The following is a 22,283-nucleotide window of genomic DNA, read 5'->3' on the forward strand; positions in this document are numbered from 1 at the left end:
CACTATTACACAAGGCTCACTATTGTGGCCCACTGATACCTCAATTGTCCAGCTCTTGGGCTGTAGATGGACCTTTTGGTTCAAGCCCCAGCCTGCCTTCCTCCATACCTCCCCCTAAAGCTCCTGCACAGACTATGTTTCTGAATTTGACCCTTTTTGTATCCCTGAAGAATCATGTCAGTAGAGCCCATTAATCAATGGAGAGATGAACTAATCAAATTGCTCAAAATAATCTGTCCAGCATGGGGGCAAAAGAATTTTTTCCAACATTAGAAAAATAATTCTGATTCTGTGGTACAACTGTGCTCAAGACTTGCTTGCACGTCATTCACTTATAACTTGACATTTTATAGGTGAAATAATGGAAACAATGGATTGTCTCAAACTGAGGACATTGTTACTTTAAAAACATTCAACTTTTAATTTCATGAAGTTGTCATTCACTAACATATGAAAAAAGCATTTTACCCCTCAAGTCTACTCTGCCTTGAACAAGGTCATGGCTGATCTGTTTATATTTTGAATTCCACATTCCCATCTTCCATGATAACCTTTGATGCCTTTGCCCAAACTACCAACAATCCACAACATACACAGGAAATGCTGGAGAAACTCAGCAGTATGGAAGCATCTGTACTGAGAGAAACAAAGTTAACTGAAGTACAATTTTTGCTTCAAGTTATATCGAACTCAGAAACTCTGTCTGATTTCTGTCATTTTTTTCATTTATTCATCGTGATTAATCTTTTAGTCAATCTCTGCCATTCTTTTTATTCTCATCTATCATTATGCAGGTATTTGCTCTTTCTTTACGTTTAATGTTTTCCTTAACTACTTTAATTAACCACAAGTTGTGAATCCTCCCTTTAGAATTTTTTTTATTGTAGGAATATACTTATTCTGAGTGTTTGGAAATGTACCCTTAAGTGCTTACCAATACATCTCTGTTGAACTATCTGCTAGTTTAATATTCCAGTTAATTTCAGTTGGCTCAGCTTTTATGCCCACAAAGTTAGTTTATTTTAGTTTTGAATACTATTTTTGACCTAATTCTCTGTTTCATACTGAATATAAAATTCAATCATGTTGAATCAAGCACCTAGAGGTACCTTTCCATGAGATCATTAATGTTGTCACATTACATAATACCAAGTCAATTCCGAATTATACTGCTCCAAGAAACTCATACAAAAGCATTCCATGAACTTTTCATTAAGGTTACTACAGCCAGTCTGATCTTTTTAAGTTAAGATGTTGATTAAAATCACCAATGATCATTGCTATACTTATATAAGAAATATCTGCTGCTCATGATAAATGTTGTCCTGCATTGTAGTGATGGTTAGGGAGTCTGTGGATCACTCCCACTGGTGACTTCTTTTCCCTACTATTTCTCATCTCCATCATAACTGATTCTGAACCAAGATCATCTCTACACAATTTTTACACATTTTTACACAAATGTTAGCCTTGATTGACAGTGGTACCCGTCCACATGAATATAATTGTTGATGTTCTGCCCTTGAGAAATCATGCCATTTTGTAAAAAGTGGAGGGTTCTTTCCTGTTATTGCCAGTTGTCTGTTGGAAAAATGATGTAATTGTTGTGGCAATGCTTAATGTGTCAATGAAATGTGGATGAGTTGATGTTGCCTATGTGTCCTGTGACTGTCTGGAATCAGTTTGACCACTAAATGTTAAGTAAGACTCGAACAGTGTGGAGGAGCAGGCTGACCAGAAATCGGGATTCTATTGCAGCTTCTATGATAGTGGGTCTAAAAAGGTGTGCTTCCATCTGCAGGTCTAAGTCAGAGGGTAATTTTCTATCCAAGTGAAAAATACACCTGGTATTCCCATGGGAAAGTAATGTTAAATTCAGCAAATGGCACTGGCAATACTTGATGAAACTACTAAATTTTCCATGCAGTTCAAAACTAAAAACGCATCAATTCCGCGTGATTGTAGTTTCTGGTATCAGCCTCCATTTAATCATTTCTGGCAAGACTCCATATATTATTCCTGTCTCTGTTGGGAGGCACCCATTTGAAGGGGCAGGAACTTGCATGCTGTTGCAGGAATTAAAAGACTACAACCTCTTTAACACCTTGAAGAGAACTATTTATTCCACAAGTTGATGTTGCTCTGATATGCTGGAGAGCCCCCAGGTTGTAGGATGATGCTGTTAAAGCACTTGAGCATTTAGACAACGGACAATTAGACAATGGACAGACTTCCTTTTTGACAAATATATTTTGTTTTGTCCTGGTAGCTGCTCCTTTAAATCAGGAACAATTTGTGATCGAATAGCCTCTGGCTAATGTGTTACAACTGTTATGAAGTTGGTCGTCATTTTTTTCTGTTCATAACAAGCTTAAGTGAGGTCAAACATAGAAATACTAAAATAATCAGCCTCTGCAATTGGTTCAGTTATTTTATATGACAGCCTGTTATTTTTTGAGTGCAGCTGGCAGTTATAAACCTTGATGAAAGGTCGAGAGCTATAAAAAGGAGTCAACTGAGAACAGGGCTTTGAGCTGAGCTGAGTTAAATAAACTGAAATCTTCACAGAATGGCAGGTCGATTCTGCTCATTGACACATAGGTTTCACTGCATCTCATGTCTAACAAAGATAATTTTTGCACTCTTCAAAGAAAAGGGAGGAACAGACAAGATCAGGCTGCTCAAGACGTGCAGACTATAGAAGGTTCACCTCTTGACTTAGTTTTTATGAGATAAGGCAGTCTCATACACGCATGCTATCTGGGAAGCTTTAGCACACATTCAGGGACTAAGGAGAAACACAATAGTTAAGCATAGCTCTGCGGACGTGCAATGGGCTGTGAAAAATTATGCCTAACATTGCTAGCTGTTTAGATATAAATCTTGAAGAGGTTTGATAGTATTATTGGCTTGGCATGCATGGGAAAACACAGGAAACATTCTGTATTTAATGTCACATTGATGGTGAGTTTGGGCTGGACACAGGATTGTTTGTGCTGAAAGAGTCAAATTGTTCTGCAAATGTATCTCATAGCTAGAAAAAGATTGCTTTCCACACTCTCTTCAAGTTCCTGTTGTTCTTTGAAATTATGTGGATAAGGGCACGCCTTGCTTCAGGTGTCATCTCCAGCATCATCGAGCCCTAGTGCTAAAATTATTGCTATTCTTCCATAAAATTGTTGAAGAAAAAAATATCTTGGGCTTTATCGAAAGTTTTGAAAGGAACCAACACCCTAGATCAAGCAAGACTGACTAGCTCTCCCTCCCTGTGCTGTTTTCGCATTTGTTTTGCTGTTTTTTGCTAAATTACCCAACCAGTGCCTTACATTTGTACCATATGGGGCTTTCCTCCTTTCAATTAGGTAGCGCCATTCTGTTGTTTATAAATCACCCAGGTAACATAATCAACCTGACAGTTCTTAACTCTCTCCTTCTCTCTCAACAACTCATAGCAATGTTGTTCTTAGGACCAACCTGTTGGTCAAAGCTGAACACATCTCATTCTAACTGTGCAACTCTCTTTGCAACTACTTACCTTTCAAATTCAAAAAAGTAGCTTTTGATGTTTCAAACAACCTATCTTATTATAGTAATGCTCGCATTTATAAAACACCAGACTATATCAAACAGCTCAATTGAATTACCTCTTAGACGAATTTATATTTACGAAGAGCTATGCAAAGTTGTTTCACCTCCAGTCCTAGGTCTGACCAATGGGTCAGAGTGAAAAAGTTAAGTTTAAAATACCAACCTTTTTTTTTCCTGATTCCTCCAGGAATTGCATGTGTGTAGCACTGTTCATAATTGGAGGACATTCCACAGTACATTAGAATCAACTAAATACTTTTGAAACAGAACCAAAAGATTACAGAAGCTGGAAACCTGAAATAAAAACATAAAATTCTGGAAATATTCAACAGGTTCAAGCAGCAACTATGAAGATGTGAGCAGTTACCATTTCAGATTGGATACAAGTACTTTTAAAGAACTGTCATAGAAATGTTGGAGTCAAAAAAGTGTGGTGTTGGAAAAGCACAGCAGGTCAGGCAGCACCCAAGGAGCAGGAGAGTCGATGTTTCGGGCTTTGTGGTAACCAATGCTGAGGTGAAGTCAGAAAATACCACATATCTCAATATGACGTCTTAATGTTATTGCTTGAATGATAAATATTAGCAAGTCATCTGGTTGTTACTGAATAGTACCATGGAACCTTGTACAACAATCTGCGAGGGTGAATGATGCTTGTTTCATTTCTAGTTTTTGTTCATGTGATCTGGGTAAGACCAGCATTTTTTGCCACTCGCAAATTGTGAAGGTGATAGTGTGTTGCTGCCTTGAATCACTTAATGTCTCACATGCAATCTGACAGTACTGAACTGGGAGTTTCAGCTTTGGTTATGTGCTCAGTTCCCCAGACTGAATCTTGAACCAGCAACCTTCTGACTCGAAATGGATGAGATGCCCATTGAGCTGCAACTGATACTATGATGCTGAGGAACAGCCTTTGTTCAGCAGTTGGAAGAAAGTTTTCAGTAGTTATCCAGTGAATTGAATTAGCCTTTATTGTCACATGCACTCAAATGATTGTGGTGAAAAGTCCTTGTAATGTCACCACTTTGGCGCCATCTTAGGTATGGGTTACCTAGATACAGAATACCTGTGAATATGTGCTACAGATTTCAGAGAATCATAAGTGAAAGTTCAGCGTTAAGAATAAAGAACCGCTTGGGCCAAGTCTCTAGAACTTGACATCGGGGCCTTGCTTCCGGGACTCGCCGCCGCCTGGGCCTCACCTCTGGCACTGCCTCCAGGATTCGTCATGACCTTTGTTCTCCTCCATTCGCCTCCAGTGAGTGAAAGATTGAAAAAACAGAAAAAGAACGGATGCAGCAGAGCGTCTTACTTTGCTGCCATCTTGAACAAATGCCTGATTTGGAGGCTGAAGTTTCTACAATTCTCAATGTTCTGTCCAGTGTCATCTGCATTCTCACCCCCTCCCGAACTATCCCCATCATTTGTAGATAGTGATGAATAAAACATTGACAAAAGGAAGACAGTGGGATCTCAAAAGGATGATGGGCAATAGCAGCAGAGGTGGCAGTAAATGGTGCTGAAACAAACTGGACGAGGCCAGGAAGTGAAGAGCAAATGGTAAGTGAAGTAGAGTCTTTGTGTATGCATTATGTTGGAACAATGTGCTAAGGTTAGAGTCATACTGTTGTGTATTATATGAAAAGGATATCACATTGTATTACACTAATGCATGACATTGGACTGCTGAAAATGAAGCTGGAGAAGTAGTAGTGGAGAACTAAGAAATGGCAGAGGAACTGAATAAGTATTCATGGTGAAAGATGCCAGCAGCATACCAGAACTTCAAGAGGGTCATGGGGTAGAGGTGGGTGTAGTGGCCATACTAAGGAGGAGGTGCTAGAGTAGCTGAAAGGTCTGAAGATGGATAAATCACTCAGACCAAATGGACTACACCTCAGCGATAGCTGAGGAGATTGCAGAGGCATTGGTAGTCTTGAGGAATCACTAGAGGCAGGGAAATGGCTAATGTAAAATCCTGTTTAAGAAGGGAGGGAGACAAAAATATACTGCAGAGGGTGGAATCCAAAGTAGACAAGCAGGAGGCTGGAAGAACACAACAAGCCAGGCAGTATCAGGAGGTGGAGAAGTCAACATTTCGGGTGTCCTGAAGAAGGGTTACACCCGAAACGTCGACTTCTCCATCTCCTGATACTGCCTGGCTTATTGTGTTCTTCCAGCCTCCTGCCTATCTACTTAAGAAGGGTTGGAGGTAGAGGACAGGAAACGATAGGCAGGTTAACCTGACCTTGGTTGTTGGTAAGATTTTAGAGTCCATTATTAAGGATGAGATTATAGAGTACTTGGAAGTCCATGGGAAAATAGGGCTGAGCCAGCACAGCTTCATCAAAAGGAGGTCATGCCTGACAAATCTGATGGAATTTTCTGAGGTGCTAATGAGCAAGTTAGATAAAGAAGAGCCAGTGGACATGATCTATTTGGATTTCCAGAAGATCTTTGACAAGGTGCCACACAGGAGTCTGCTCAATAAACTAAGAATCCATGGTATTTGGGGAAAGGTACTGGCATTGAGAGTGGAATGGCTGACTGGCAGAAGGCAAAGAGTGGGATTAAAGAGGTATTTTTTCAAGATGACTGCTGGTGACTAGTGAAGTTCCAAATGGGTCAGTGTTGGGACCACATCTAATCATTAACAATCTGAATGAAGGAACTGAGGGCATTGTTTCTAAGTTTGCAAATGACACAAACATAGGTGGAGGGGCAGGCATTGATGAGGAAGCAGGGAAGCTGCAGAAGGATTTGGACAAGCTAGGAGAGTGGGCAACGAAATAGCAGATGGATTACAATTATCTGGAAATTGGGAAAGTGTGACTTTGGAAATCTGAAGCAGTAAGGATCGTGGTAGTCCTAGTTCAGGATGCGTTTAAGGTTAACATGCAGGTTCAGTTGGCAGTTAAAAAGGCAAGTGCAATGTTAGCATCCATTTCAAAACGACTAGAATACGAGAGCAGAGGTGTACTGCTGAGCCTGTAAAGGCTCTGGTCAGGCCACTTATGGAATATTGTGTGCAGTTTTGCGCCCCATACCTAAGGAGGGATGTGCTAGCATCAGAGGGGTTCAAGAGGAGCTTCATAAGAATGATTCCAGGGATGAAGCAGTCGAGGACACTGGGTCTGTACTTAATGGAGTTTAGCAGAATAAAGGGAATCTCATTGAAACTTACAGAATACTATACTGGGATGCTGGATAGAGTGGACATGGAGAAGGTGTTTCCACTAGTAGGAGAGACTAGGATCTAAGAACCTGGCCTCAAACTGAAGAATGGCCCTTCAAAATTTAGTTGGGGAGGATTTTTTTCAGCCAAAGGGTGGGTCTATTAAGGAACTCATTGCCATAGAGGGCAGTGGAGGCCAAGTCATTTAGTGTATTTAAGACAGAGAAGAATAGGCTCTTGATAAGTAAGAGGATCAAAGGATATGGGGAGAAGGGATAAGAATGGAGTTGAGAATCATATCAACCATGACCGAATGGTGGAGCAGACTCAGTTGGGCTCCTGTATCTACTCCTATATCTTATAGACAGAGACTTGATACACTACCATAATCTCTACAGAATCTGGGAATGGTGCTGATAGTTTGCTCCTTGTGTAATTTAGAGAAGATGTTTACTGAAAATGCTCCATCATCTGAAATTTTCTGTCTTTTTGGATCATGGGGATTGTGTAAAGTGAATTGCTTCATGCATTTCTTGTTGTTATGCACACTGACGTTGGACTTTGTACAGAGTTTTTTTCTAATATTCTTAATGTCTGTGACTATAGCACATTAGCACTCAATACTCTGTCACCAAATTTTTCTACAAAAAGACTGTGATGAGAAGCTATTCAAGGCCTTGCACATTGCTGTAATCTTTGAGTTTATAACAAAATATCATCATGTGATCCTTTCTTGTGAAAACCGTGAAGAGCATTTTCAAAGCAGCCTAATCCTAATTCTTTCACTTATCTGCCAGCCTAGACTGTGAACGGCTTGACCTATTCCTGATTGCCACCTGCAGATCATAACTGGAAAATATCATTTATTCCTCCAGATATTGATTGACATTTCAATTTCTAGTCTATGTATCCTGTCAATTAGCCAATTTTGAATCTATCCCTGTCCCTTTTCTTCCATAGCTTTAACTTTGCTGGGAAGCCTATTATATGGCAAATACAATTACATATTATCAAATGCCTTTTGGCAGTTCCTATAGACCAGAACAACTGCATTACTCAAAACACCTCCATCTGTTACATCACCAGAAATCAAGTTGGTTTAACATGATTTCCCTTTAACAAATCCATGCTGGTTTTCTCTAATTAAACCACAGTTGTTCAAGTTACTGTTAATAATGTGCCAGATCATCATTTCTAAAAGCTTTCACACCATCAAGGTTAAACTGAATGACCTGTAGTTGGTGGGTTTATCCTGACATTGCTTTTGAACAAGGCCTGAGCATTTGCAATTCAGCAGTCCTCTGGCAGCATTCCCGTATCTAAAGAGAATTGGAAAATTATGTTCATTATCTGTGCAATTTCCACCTTTTGTCCTTGCCTCTATATGTAGATCTTTTTGATTCAAGTTGGCTCCACCACACATCACATTATCATTTTAGAATTTAAAAACTACAGAGGTCTTTTGGAATGTCTTTTATATTCACTATCATTCTCTTCTAATGCATTTTCTTAGCTTCTCTTATTTCCTTTATTGTTTCACCCCAGAATTTTTCCATATCAGCCTGATTCTCATTTGCCTGAAAAATTAAATGCATGATGTGCATGCTTTTCAGCTTCATATCCTGTATTTCTTTTTTTCAGCCAAGGAGCCCCAGTTTCATTTGCCCTAGATTTCCTCTATGTAGGAATGTACCTCAAACAATGCCCTCTCCCACATGCAGCCTGTTATACGGTTTTGCTTGCTCATCTTTCAAGCCAAATTAGGTTGGACCATTCTCAAACTCATTGAATTTGGTCCTCCTCCAATTAATTATTTTTATTCTACTATATCATTCTAAACTCTATGAAACTATGATCATCGCTTCTGAATTGTTCACCTAAATAACTTTTGATCCACTTAACTCACCTCATTCTCTAGAACCAGATCCATCAATACTTCCTCCTTCATTGCTCCAGAAATATACTGGTCAAGAAAACTCTTCTGACCACACTTTAGAAACTCTGGGTTTTCTCTGCCCTTCACTTCTTATCCCAGTTTTATATAACTATAGGATAATGATGAAGTCCCCATTTATCACCAATATTTGTACCTCTCTGTAATTTCACTGTAAATTTATCCTCTATATATTTTTATTGGTTGGTGGACTATAGAATGCACTCAATTGTGTAATGACATTCTCACTGTCTCTTAACTGTAACCAAATTGATTCTGTTTGTCCTTGAACTCTTTAGGACATCCCCATCCAATATTGGAATATACCCCTTAATCAATCCTTCCCATCCTCCCTCCTTTTGTTCCTTTCCTTTCTTTCCTGACTGTCTTGCATCCAGGAATATTTAATAGCCACTCCTGCCAGATCTACTGTTATTATTACAACATCATCTTCCCCTGAGCCTAATTGCATTTGCAGCTCACTAACCTGATTTACTACGTTTTGATAAGTCGAGACCAATAATGCATAATATGCAATCAACTCTAGTAGTTTCAGTTCCCCTTAATATCTTGAGAATTTCCATTAAACTGTTTGACCTTCTAAATTCTAAATAGTACAATTCTAGTTTGTTTAATAAAATGCTGGTGAAACTCAGCAAGTCTGACAGCAAGTGTGGAGACTGAAACAGATTTAACTTTTCGAGACCGGTGTGATTGTTCTGCAGAATCCTTCTTCAGTTCTGAAGAAGTCATATCGGACTCAAAATATTAACTCTGTTTCTCTCTCCATACTTGCTGTCAGACCTGCTGAGTTTCTCCAGCATCAGGTTTCCATCATTCACAGGATTTTGCTTTTATCCTAGTTTGTGTAATGTGTCCTCATAATCTAATGTATGGAGTCCAGGTATCATCCTACAGAGCATTCCCTTCGACTGTAATATGCATTCTCTAAGATGTGGAAGGGAAGCTCTGAACCACACACAGCACTTGTTGGTATGGTCTAACCCCCAGGGTTTATATAGCCTGTGCAAAACTTCTACCCCTTACAGTCCAGACCTCTAAACAGAAAGACCAGCATTTCATTCAAGTTCTTGTTTAGTTTCTGCACCTGTTCATGAAATTTTCATGATTTTTGGATGTCCACTAGTGGTATATTTTAATCATTAAGACACTACTCTTTTCCAAATACCAAAATCTTTTGAGGTCCAAAATAGATGACCATAGATTTATCCATTTGTTACAATTTTGCTGTGCACTTAAAACATAGAGAGATAATGAAAGATTGAGCTTCCATCTAAATGGTTGGCCAATTTTATGTTATGGACTAAATTGAACATGTGGCTTTCTATCCCATCCTATCTGCCTCATTATGAATATAGTGAATAGTTGAGGTCCCAACACAGATCCTTGTGGGACACCAATTTCACATTCTGCTACTTACCAACCTGGGTGACTGCCTGTGTGGAGTTTGCACATTCTCCCTGTGTTTGCGTGGGTTTCCTCTGGGTGCTCTGGTTTCCTCCCACAGTCCAAAGATGTGCAGGTCAGGTGAATTGGCCATGCTCAATTGGCCAGAGTGTTAGGTGCATTAGTCAGAGAGAAATGAATCTGGGTGGGTTATTCTTTGGAGGGTCAGTGAGGACTGGTTGGGCTGAAGGGCCTGTTTCCATACTGTAGGGAATCTAATCTTACCTGCCCATTATCTGCTCGTTGTTCTTCAGCCACTTTCCCAACCTGCTAAATAATGTGCTTTCAATTCCATGAACTTAAATGTTAGTTAAATCTCTCAGGAGGGATGTTGTTACTGAATGTCTTCTGGAAGTGCACAAGAATAAGATGCATAGGCATTCATTGGGCTACCTTTAAAACAAAACTTTGATACCCAGTACTCATAACCCAGCCCTTGTTCCTTTCCAATCCCCAGCACATTTAAAGTATCTGAGCAAATTGTCATAAAGGGGACTTGACAAATTTTGAATGTCCTTGTGCGTTTATTTCTGCTGTTTTTTACATAAATCACCGAGGTTCATTTTTAATCTGTGCTTTTGGCAGCTAAACTATTTAATTTAAACTGCGCTGATTTTATTCAGAATGTTAAAATACGAAGGCATTAAAATGCTAGGATTGAACCAATGCTGCTTCATTAATATATATATAAAAAAGGTAGTCTTTGCCATCATTAAAGGACTGTCAGTGATACAGAGAATCCCGAAGACATGCAGAGAAGGTTGAGAAAAGTTGGAGCAGTTTTGTAGGGGTTCCAGGGTGATCAAAGAAAGAACTTGATCTTGAACGGAAATGTCTATAGTTAGAACACGAAACACTTCCCGGGCTGAGGGGGCGGGGACGATCTTCTCATCTCCGGCAGTGAATTATTCGCCCCCTCTCCCAGATCGAAGGGGTACAGCGGCCCGAGCTGCCCTGGGGAGTCCCAGCCTGGAGGGCTAGCCCCCGGGGCCCAGCTCACCTCCCTCCCCCTCGGGCCGTCGGTCCACCCGCTCGCAGCAAAGGAGTCAACCTGTGGTTTCAGACCGGCGTGGTCCGCCTGTTGGCCGGGTTGGCCTGAGCAGATTCCTTCGAGTCTTTGGAAAGGCAGTTGCGAACTTGCAAGAACTTGGCGTCCCGCTCGGCAGGGAGTTTGGCGGAGCCCGCGGCTTTGGAAGGCTCCCTGGACAGTGTGTACATGGAGATGTCGCTGGGAGGCGGCACGCTGTAGGCTTTCACTCCAGCCGGAGACGGCTCCCTGGACCGAGGCTCCGTGGAGCGGGAACTCGACCTTCGCCGGAATCGGTACCTGTAGCTGGGGATCCGCGCAAGGGTCGACTTCTTCAGCACGTCGCTGCGTGACTTGACTCGCAGCTGTCGGTGTTTGTCGATGTACATGTGCACAGCCAACACCCCCACTGTCTCAGCAATGATGAACGACAGTGCCCCAAAATAGAAGGACCATCCGTAGGAGTAATTGTTCTTTTTGGAATCGCTTTGCCCAGGGTCTCCAGCATTAGCCGATATGTAGACAATGATTCCAATAATGTTACTCAAACCTGAGAACAGGAGGAATGGACATCAGTATGATATTCGAATCGGATGGGAACAAGACAACGACAAAATGCTGTGCCACTGAAACTTTTAGGCTCGATTGACTGGCAAAGGAAGAACTCACATTTGTATAGCGCCTTTCACCTCCGCAGGCTGTTCGTTAAAAGTTGCTAAGGCACAAGTTACAGACATAATCACGCTGAAATAGTGAGATAATTATATCTAAAAAGTGCTTGTCGAGTTAGTATTGGGTAGTAGCAAAAAGTGCCTACTCTTTACAATAGTGCAGCAGAATCATTCAAAGATTTGTCCAGCTGTACTGAAGTGTCAGCCTGGACAGTGAGCTGAAGGTCCTAGAGAGTGGGAACTGAGAATCCACATCCTGCTTTAGAGCCAATAGGGAGCTATGCACTGACCCAAGGCTGACATCTTGTCAGCCAGTGTGGTGAGTCAGGTGGAACAGAAAAGCTGTTTTTACATCGTTTCATAATAACGAGTGGCTCAACAGTTTAATGATGCACCATAAAATTCGAAAGAAATGGAAGGTGGGTTGGAGAGGGGTTGAACCTCTGTCTACATTTAATAGAAAAGCAGCCTGGATGAACATAATAATCAAATGCATCATTTCCTGAAAATACACATAAATGGAATCAAAGGCTAAAAGCAGTGTGTTAATAATCCATCTGAGAGAAACTCATAACTGGACCTAATTTCTGTTTTAGGAACACTTGCATTTATAAGAAGATAGGGACTAAGAACAGAAGTGAGCTACAGCACCTTGAACATGCACCGCCATTCAGTAGGATTATGTCTGAATCTTGGCCTCAGATTTACTTTCCCACCGATTTCATACACAGGGGTGCACGATAAAAAGGAAGTTGTGATGAACTGAGCATGTAAGGAGGGTATCTGATCATTGCATCACTTTTCATTGAGTTATGAGAATGGATCTTGGTAAATAAATTGTTGTAAAGTTCAGAGTCAAAATTGAATGGGGCATTTTGGCTGGAAGTCAGGTAATGAGTTGAGCAAATAGTTTTAAATGACCAACCTGCTGCTACAAAAAAAATCCCAGAGCTGAGGACAACATTGTGCTTGCTCTTGTAGAATTCACCAGCTGCAACACAGACACCTCCAAGAAACAGTAATCCCACGCTCAGTATCGGGAATATACTGGAGGCCCTGACGACACCTGCAGGGAGAATGAGGAGTCAGAGTGAGAAGTGCTGTGGGCTGCACAGTAGCATTCATACGGTTAGATTATGGACAGAGTAAGTAAGTGATCAAACATACTACTGAAGATAGGGATCACGGTGCTGCTGGAAATTATTTAGTCAACACGTCTATTTTACAGTGCAGTTCAAAGCAGGAGGAAAAGTAAATTATAATGACAATTTTCTGGGGGTTAAGGAAGCAGATTTGATGTCTCACCAATAACGTAATGGAATGCATTGGCCAATGCCACTTTTAATGTGGAGCTTTGTTTGAGGGAAATGTGAGCCAGAGACCGGCTGTATTAATTACAGAGATTAGGCCTTGTGCATTCCTTTCAGAGTTCCACATATTGATACACGATTAGTGCACTTTTCACAAAATGTGTTTGCAATTTCAAGCACATGCATGGGGTTTACTATTAGGGACCGATAGAAGAATGTCTGGCAGAGTTGGGACAAGGTAAACAAACCATTGGGACAGAGCTAAGTGAGGGATGTGCAGAAAATAATGTTGTTATTATGCATGATCACAATCTGTTTAGTTTCCTTGCAAGACCATTTATTTTCAACTCCCTCACTCTTTTAGTCCTAATACTCTCATCTGCATTGTCTTCCTTTACAGGCTTATCTACTCCAACTAACCTCCAACACCTCTCAACATAAACTACAAACTGCCCATATCACTATTGCTTGCTCTCTATTCCATCTCCCATTGTCTGGCTTCACCAACTTCCCCTGCCATACAATCAGTGTAAACATTTGGTCCTTATTGAAGAAAATCTCTCCACAGTATGGCTCTTCCTACACCACAACTGACCTTTGCACCTAATGTGTGTCACACATCAGAATCAATAATAATGTCACACTGTGTTTACTAATCCATGAGGAAAAGCCATAATTGAACCTAATTTCTGTTATAGGAAAACTTGCATTTATAAGATGACAAGAACTAAGAACAGAAGTGAGCTACAGCACCTTGAACATGCACCACCATTCAGTAAGATTCTTGGCCTCACATTTACTTTCCCACTGAATCACAATATCTCCTTATTCCCTTCTATCTCAATAACCTCTCAATCTCAGATTGATATATGCTCATCTTTAAGCTCAATGAAAAATTTCAAAACATTTCACACTGGGTGAAGAGAAGGAAAGAACTACCAATTCAATAGATGCTGTTCATGTCCTCAGCTTGTCTGACAGTGTTACATAGCTAATTCATTCATTTTGAAATTTGTAGTCAAGTGCACAGCAAGGTTCCATACATAATAGGTCAGAAGTCAGATGACACTAAGTTGTAGTCACCTTCACCTGACGGAGGGGCAGCGCTCCGAAAGCTTGTTATTTCAACTAAACCTGTTGGACTATAACCTGATGCTGTCTGACTTCTGACCTTGTTCACTCCGGTCCAACCGCACCTCCACATCGTAAATAATAATATGAATCACCACTTAATCTGCTAAGGTGGTATCAAGTAAGCAAAATTCTTCCTGCTCATCTTATAATAGCACCATGGAATCATTTACATTCAGCTGAGAAAGTGGAGTGTCTCTATTTAACATTCCAGCCAAAGATTGCACCAACAAGAATGCATTATCTGTCAATTGTGCACGCTGCACAATAATGGCAGCCTAAATTGTGAACTTGGTTCTTTGGCTGGGGTTTTGTCATTGTCTTCCCATTCAATGGCAGGGAAGCCACCTGTGAATAGTCTACATGGAAATAAAAAAGATTTAGGAGAAAAAGGTGTGATCAGTGTAAAAGGGTTTGAAGAGCCCTTAGGCAGGAAGAGCTAGCAAAATGACTTGTTAAGAAAGAGTTGGCTGCTCTTCTTAGCCCATTAAAGCTTTGAGCAGGGAGCAATGGGAGGTCAAGTTTAAGGGCAAAGGCTGACAAATAGAGTTTCAGAAAGTTGCAGGGTAGAGAGGAACAAGACTATGAAGAGTTCTTTTTAAGAAGAACACAAATATTTTGACTCAGATGTATTGGAAATCAGGTTGGAGAGGATGAGAAGTCAGACTGAATGCAGTATAGAGTGAATATCATGGGACTCTAAGCAAGTCGTAGCTTAAGCAGAGGAGGGGGTAGCTTGAGAAATTAGTGATGAGCAGTTTAGAGTATTTGATCCTGTGGGTGAACGCTGCACTGAGTGTTTTTAGCAACACTCCAATGAGTAGGAGGTAGGGGTGGGCAATGTGGAAGTAAAAGTAGGAAATCCTATTGGGAAACTAGATATGAATTTCAAATCTCAGATTAGTATCAAACGGCAAATGTTGGTCTTCAATGTGTAACTGACTGATCGATCATTTGGGGTAGGTCATGAGGTCAGTATCAAAATTGCATGGTTTATACAATGTTCAAAGAAGATGCTTTCAGTCGTGCCAATCCTGAGCTTGATATGGACATTGAATCAAGGAGGTAGCAGAGACATTAATCTAGTGATGGCTGACCTCTAACTGGACCCCTGATTATGAATGCTGTCAGCTCAGAGCAACACAAAAAAAGAGGAAATGGAAAAGACAGCATTCATAATTTAGATAGAATAGAATCTCTGGGGACTAGAGAGCAGAGTATGATCAATTTTAAGATTGTCTGTCAATCAGCACTAGAACAGGAATGTATGGCCTTGAAGTGACACTGTGAAGATTGCTGTAGGAATTTAAAATAAACAGATCAATCAATCAATGCATCTGCTAAAATAACAGCCAAACTATTTATGTTTTACAGCCATTTTCAGATGATGCAAATTCAAGGCTTATGACTTTTAAAAGAAAAATGTCAAAAGGAATAAGCATGAATTAATTAAATAAACAAAACATATTGTTGAATGATTTTAGACTCAGGTTGAAGTTATGTTACTTGATGCATCAGTTTCTGGAGTATGAATTAAGGGAAGGCAATGACCGACTGATAGCATCATCAGATGATTGATACACTGACCCAGGTCATGTTCTTGGGGACCTGGGTTTGAATCTGAAATGAATTTGAATCGGATTTAAAAATCGAGAATTCCAAAGACCATGAAGCCATAATCCATTTAAACTGTAATATGGAGTAAACTGGACAAAGATATAATAATGACATGAAACAGTGCATACCATTCAACTCCTGGAGCTTGCTTTACTGTTCAAAATAATCAAGACTAATTTTCTGTCTGAAATGCACGTTGCCAAATTATTCTCAAGTTATAAATTGCTTTAGATTTCAAGAATCTACCCATTCCTGGTTCGAATATACTTACGCACTGAGCAATTATAGCAGAGAATTCCAAACATTCACAATTGTTTGAGTGAAGAAATGCCTCCTCAATCCTAAATGGTCAACCTTTTATTCTGAAACTGCAACTACGCATTGTGGACCTTTGAGCCAGTGGAACCATTTTCCTACTGTTTATCTTACCAAGTCCTGTCAGAATTTTATGCTTAAAAGAGAATACCTCTAGAGAATCTAGGCCTAGTTTACTCAATCCCTCATCATTCCAGGAAATAGCTGAGTAACCTTTGTTGCACTTTCCCCAAGGCAAGTATATCCTTCCTTCAATAAGGAGACCAAAGCTATACACACAAGTTCAGGCCTGGGCCTAATGTATCTCTATATAATTACAGTTAGGTTCCGTTACTCTAATCTGAACAAGGAACAGGAGTAGGCTATTTGGCTTTTCAAGCCTGCTCTACTCTTCAATAAGATCATGGCTGATCTGATTTTAGCCCAACCCCACATTCCTGCGTATCGCTGACAATCTTTCGTCACCTTAGTACTCAAAAATCTATCCACCTCTTAAAGATTCTGGATACACTGCTTCTGGGGAAGGGAAAGCAAAAGACTCGATCTTCTGAGAAAAATAATGTTTCCAAATCTGTTTTAAATGGGTGCCTGTTTATGTTTAAGCTGTGAAACCTCGTTCTGGATTCTCCCACTAGAGGTTACATCTTTTCAACATCCACCCAGTCAAATCCTCTCAGGATCTTAGGTGTTTTGAATAAGTCATCTTCGACTTATGTAAATTTCAGGGATCCAGGCCTAGCCTGTCTAGCCTTTCCTCTAAGGACAATCCTCTCATTCCACGTATTAATATAGTCATCCTTCTCTGAACTGCTTCTAACACTGCAGCATCCTTCAATAAGTACAGTGACCATCACACACATACTCCAGATGTGGTCTCACCAAAGCCCTATATAACTGAAGCATTATCTCCCTATTCCTGCATTTAACTCCTCTCACAATAAAACATAACATTCTATTAGCTTTCCTTATTACTTGCTATACCTGCAAACTAATCTTCTATGATTCATGTACAAGGACACCCCCAGATCTCTCTGCAATCCAGAATTCTGCAACTTCTCTCCATTTAGATAATACATTTTGCCAAAATGGACAATTTCACACTTTCCCCCCTTGTAGTCCATTTGTTAGATATTTGCCCACTCTCTTACCTATCTGTATCCTTTTGTAGGTTCCTATGTCTGCTTCACAACTCACTTCCCTACTTATCTTTAGATTACTTACAATGTGGAAACAGGCCCTTCGGCCCAACAAGTCCACACCGACCCGCCGAAGCGCAACCCACCCATACCCCTACATTTGCCCCTTACCTAACACTACGGGCAATTTAGCATAGCCAATTCACCTGGACTGTGGGAGGAAACCGGAGCACCCGGAGGAAACCCACGCAGACATGGGGAGAACGTGCAAACTCCACACAGTCAGTCGCCTGAGGCAGGAATTGAACCCGGGTCTCAGGTGCTGTGAGGCAGCAGTGCTAACCACTGTTCCACCGTGCCACCGTGTGGGTGGTACGGTGGCACGTGGGCGACACAGTGGCACAGTGGTACAATCCATTTTATTCAGATTCCTTGCTTCAATGTATGGAAATGGAGGTCAAAAACATGCCTTGAGTTGGCATACTAGGAGCTTGAATTGCTTTGAATTGCTGCTAATGAGGGTGCACTGCTTCTGGTGGGGCTTGCAACACATGCCAGTGTGTGTGTGTGTGTGTGTGTGTGTGTATGGTGCAGTTGTGCAGTTTCTGCCATCAAACAATCTCTTTGGATATCTTTGATACACATTCTGCCAATTTGGACACAAAGCTCCAGTTCCTTCTGTGGTCTAAACATTCCCAGATAAACATTCTGGTCAAGAGATCACACACTAGAGTAAATCATCTGACTTGCAAGTGAAGTGTGTCTGACTTGTCTTTGCTCTGACAATGTTTTTGGGGACATTGCGGTGTGTTCTCAGAGATATTTTGCTGATTACTTATTTTTGAAGAGAATATTGCTGCATCCTGACGGGGAGTTTCTGCTCGGTCAGCACCCACTCTTTGAGAGTTGTGCGGTGATGATTGCTGTCCTGGTGGGTTGCAAAACTACAGGCAGATGGAGTACAAACTTCAGAGAAGGAAGAGGAAGAGGGCTCTCTCCACAGGATTTCTCAGCCCCAAAATGTTTTCAAGGAGCATTTCTCCTCCCTCCTCTGCCAGATTCATCAAGGGGTTAGCCACTAAAATGTGCAACTTATGTCAACATAGCCCAGAGCATTATAGCAGGATGAGGACAATACTGCCAGTGACCACCATGATCTCTGTTGTTCTACAGATGGTGATAAAATGGCAAAGCAACATTTTTTATTTCGCTAATCACTATGCATCAGGAAGGTGACAGTAGCCCTTTATTCGATGATTTCATTTCCTCTATCTCACCAGAGAGAAACATTTGGGGCAGGGTTGTTATTCAGACAGAGTAATGGATTCCTGATAGTGCAAAGAAATGAAGGCTACAAGTCCATGACATTGCAGATGCTGTATGTAAACTGGGGAGGGACTATGAAGTGTAGGCTGTATATAGGGTGTAGGCTGAATGGAGACTGCAGGCTGTATGACGTATACAGGTATGTGAAGTGTCCAGGCTGTATGAAGGGTACAAGAAGTGTGATGGGTACAGGCAGTGTAAAGTGTGAGGACCGTATTAAGTGTACAGGCAATGTGAAACATACATGCAGTATGAGGGTATCGGCAGTGTGAAGTATACAGGCAGTATGAAGTGTACAGACTGTATGAAGTATACAGGCAGTGTGAAGTGTACAAGCAGTATGAAGGGTACAGGCAGAGAAAAGGGTACAAGCAGTGTGAAAGGTACAAGTAGTATGAAGGGTATAGGCAGTGTGAAGGGTACAGGCTATGTGAAGGGTACAGGCTGTGTGAAATATGTAGGCTGTGTGAAATTTGCCTGTTGCCTGTCTCAGTAGCACTGTGTACAGGTGAATTATCAATCTCATCCCTATGCCTGAAAACAGATACAATCAAGTTTTTCCCAATGGCTGTTCTTTTTGGTCCATGGGCTCTATACGTGAGTATTTTTCATTCATTTTATACTTAAGTAGCATTTTTATTCAGTCAATGTTTGGTCCTTTTGAATTGCCTTTTATCTGCATGTTTCAAATCCAACCAATGTCCTCAGTCACACCCTTCACTGCCATCACCGTGTTGGTTCTGTCTACAAATTTAGCATTACGTTTCGTTTCAGTGTGTAGATCATTTACATAAAGCATCACACAGATTCAAGCATTAACCGAATAGAACAGGAAACAAACAGCACTGTCATAATCTGACTGTATGCCTTTCTAGTCTTCTCTTGTTGCCTTTACAGAATCTCAAAGTTGTGAGGGTACAGCAGGAGCCATTTGGCCCACCATACCACCACCACCACCTCTTCAAATGAGCATCCTTATCACATGCTAATCTTCTGTTTTTCTGCTCATACCATTCACATCATTTTTATCAAATCTCTTGAATGCCTCAATTGGATGTGCCTCCATCAAATTTCCAGGCTGCACATTCCGCACACTAACAATTTGCTGAGTGAAAATCTCCACTTCAGCCTTGCTGCTTTTGATGATCCCACTCTCTTTACACTTGGGACAGCTTCTCCCTATCCAATCTATCCGACCTATTCATGGTTATGAAAACTTCTGGCACCTTTCTCTCCAAAGAAAATAGTCTCAAGTTCTTCAAGTTATCTTTGTAACTGTTCCTCAACCCTGGATCCATTCTTGTAAACTGCTTCTACGCTTATTCCGATGGATGCTTTCCTTCTAATAATATGGCATTCAGAACTATACAAAGTACTCCAGCTGAGATCTAACAAGTGTATTTTACAATTTCAACATCACCACCTAACTCTTGTACTCTATGTACCTGTTAATAAGGCCATGGGTACTGTTTGCTTTACTTATTGCCCTCTCTATGTTTCCTGGGCACAAATACACCCAGGTCCCTCTGCTCCTGCATCCCCTTCAAATTGTACCCCCTTGTTTTCAATTGTCTCTGAATGTTCTTCCTATCAAAACTTGTCACCTTAAACTTCTTAATTTTTAATACTTTACATTTTTAAAAATTAATTAACCAATAGACACAGTACCAGGGAATTTAGATTAATTGTAAGTCTTTCATGTGGAATTTTGCTTACAGCTTTCTGAATATCCAATTGAGATCCATCAAATAGACTTTCATTCTGTATTTTCTGGCCCTTTTCTTAAAAAATGTTAGATCAGGTACGTGGCTTTATAACTAGTTCACAGGGATTATTTGTATCTCGAATTTAAACATTTCTTACATAATGAAACAAAACCATTCAAACTGTATGAAATTTGTTCTATAAACTTACGCAATAAGTATTCCGCAGTGTCCTGCTCATAATCTGCATCCTCTGGAAAGTGATCAATTATTTTGCAGATTCCTTTGAAAGTACCTGTTTGGAACACACGTTTTAGAAACCAGCACTTAAGTATGTGTAAAAATAGATACACAAGAGCATTTTTCAAAATCAAAATGTCTCAAACTGGAAAAATAAAGTGACATTAAACTGTGGTCTGGTATCATTTCTCACATCTTGATCTTGACTTTGCAGAGAGTCTTTTCACTGCTTATCACAGATCCATTAGTGCCCAGGGCCTCTTTCAAAACTGCAGCTGGAGCTGAAGGCAATGCAATCATCATTTCAGCGCTAATCCTGCTCCTTTGTTGGTTCTTAGTTGCAATCACTCCCCATTCTCTTCTCTGTATGTTTTGTTCGCCTTTGTCTTCAACTCTCCATTTTCTTATGCTCTGCCTTTCACAATTCCTTCATGGTCTCCTTGTTTCCTAATTTTCTCTCTCTCCATTCTGTTCCTCCATTAACCTATGAGCCTCTCTTCCCACCTTGCTTCCTGTCCTAATTCTCTTTCCTCCCCTCTCCTCTCTTATGCTCTTTGTTATTTGGATAGTTTCACACTCTCTTAGTAACCTCCTATTAATGCATTGGCCAGGTGTTTTAGTTCTGAGCAAAATGTTTATTGATTAATCACGAACATTTGCGATATTTTATACTGAATATAATATATAATGAAGTTTCATTCTCATTTTCTTTACAGACACCATCAGTCTGTAAATGTAATTTGCCATCTGACCTCAGCTGTTTATAGTCTAATGTTTATGTCACCTTCTTGTTTTGTAACATCAACAGATAGCATCTTTGTTTGAAAACCAATAAAGGAAGTGTGATTTAAGCTTATTTGCAGCACGGTGATAGGAAAAATACTCCATGCTTTCTGAGGCTGTTATTCATAAAAGAAAAAAGACTAAAGCAGGTATAGAGCTGAAAATGTTCTGGGCAGAGGAGATGACTTGGGGTGTGCAGTGAGAGAGGGACTCACTGAAATCCTTGTAGAGGGAGGAAGAGAGCTTCTTCCAAGGAAGGCATCCTTGCAAGAGAATAAAATCTAGGAGAAAGTGAGGAACTCCAGCATATGCAGCACTCACTTTCTCCTAAAGCAGGTCTCAACCATCAAAATCTATCAATCTCAGCCTTGAAAACTCCAGTTGTCCCTTACTATTTACTTCAGATATTTTCCTGATTAACCTGTTCAGGGATGTTATCACACACCTTTCGAGCAGGTGGGATTTGAATCCAGGCTCCAGTGAATTTCAATGAAAACTAGGAGAATAGCACTTCATTTACTATTTGGGAACTCTGCAGCTTTCTGCACTGAATTCAAGTTCAACAAATTTAGGGCTTAAACATCTTTTCCCATGCTTTCCCCTCACCCCCACAGACAAGGCCTTGTCATTACATGGCCTGCCATTAAACACAACCCACTGTCAGCTACTATAGTCCCCATTCGTAGCTATTTATTCTCCCAGGTTTATCTTTATCCACTTCTTTGTCAGTACAACTATTTTTCTCTTTCTTGGGCTCTATTTCCACCTATCATTTACTCCTAACCCCTCTCCCATCTATCTTCTGCATAAAGCATCCTTTTCCTAGCTCCTATCAGTTCTGGAGAAGGGTCACTGGAC

At 40.6% G+C, this 22,283-nt stretch overlaps 1 protein-coding gene across 2 annotated transcripts in view; it reads right to left on the bottom strand.

The window, feature by feature from the left end:
• Window positions 1-10,694: 10,694 nt before the first annotated feature.
• LOC132825459 (voltage-dependent calcium channel gamma-3 subunit-like) overlaps window positions 10,695-22,283 on the bottom strand; it is a 33,116-nt gene continuing 21,527 nt past the window's right edge. The window contains exons 2-4 of one of the 2 annotated variants that reach the window (XM_060840755.1): window positions 20,614-20,693; window positions 12,790-12,930; window positions 10,695-11,743 (exon numbers count right to left, since the gene is read on the bottom strand). In XM_060840755.1, the coding sequence (XP_060696738.1) occupies window positions 11,226-11,743; window positions 12,790-12,930; window positions 20,614-20,693 (739 nt within the window). In that variant the 3' untranslated portion in view covers window positions 10,695-11,225. The remainder of the gene's footprint in view (window positions 11,744-12,789; window positions 12,931-20,613; window positions 20,694-22,283) is intronic. The other variant, XM_060840756.1, reaches the window with a different exon arrangement.

Source organism: Hemiscyllium ocellatum, chromosome 20, assembly GCF_020745735.1.
Source record: "Hemiscyllium ocellatum isolate sHemOce1 chromosome 20, sHemOce1.pat.X.cur, whole genome shotgun sequence".
Taxonomy (NCBI): Eukaryota; Metazoa; Chordata; class Chondrichthyes; order Orectolobiformes; family Hemiscylliidae; genus Hemiscyllium; species Hemiscyllium ocellatum.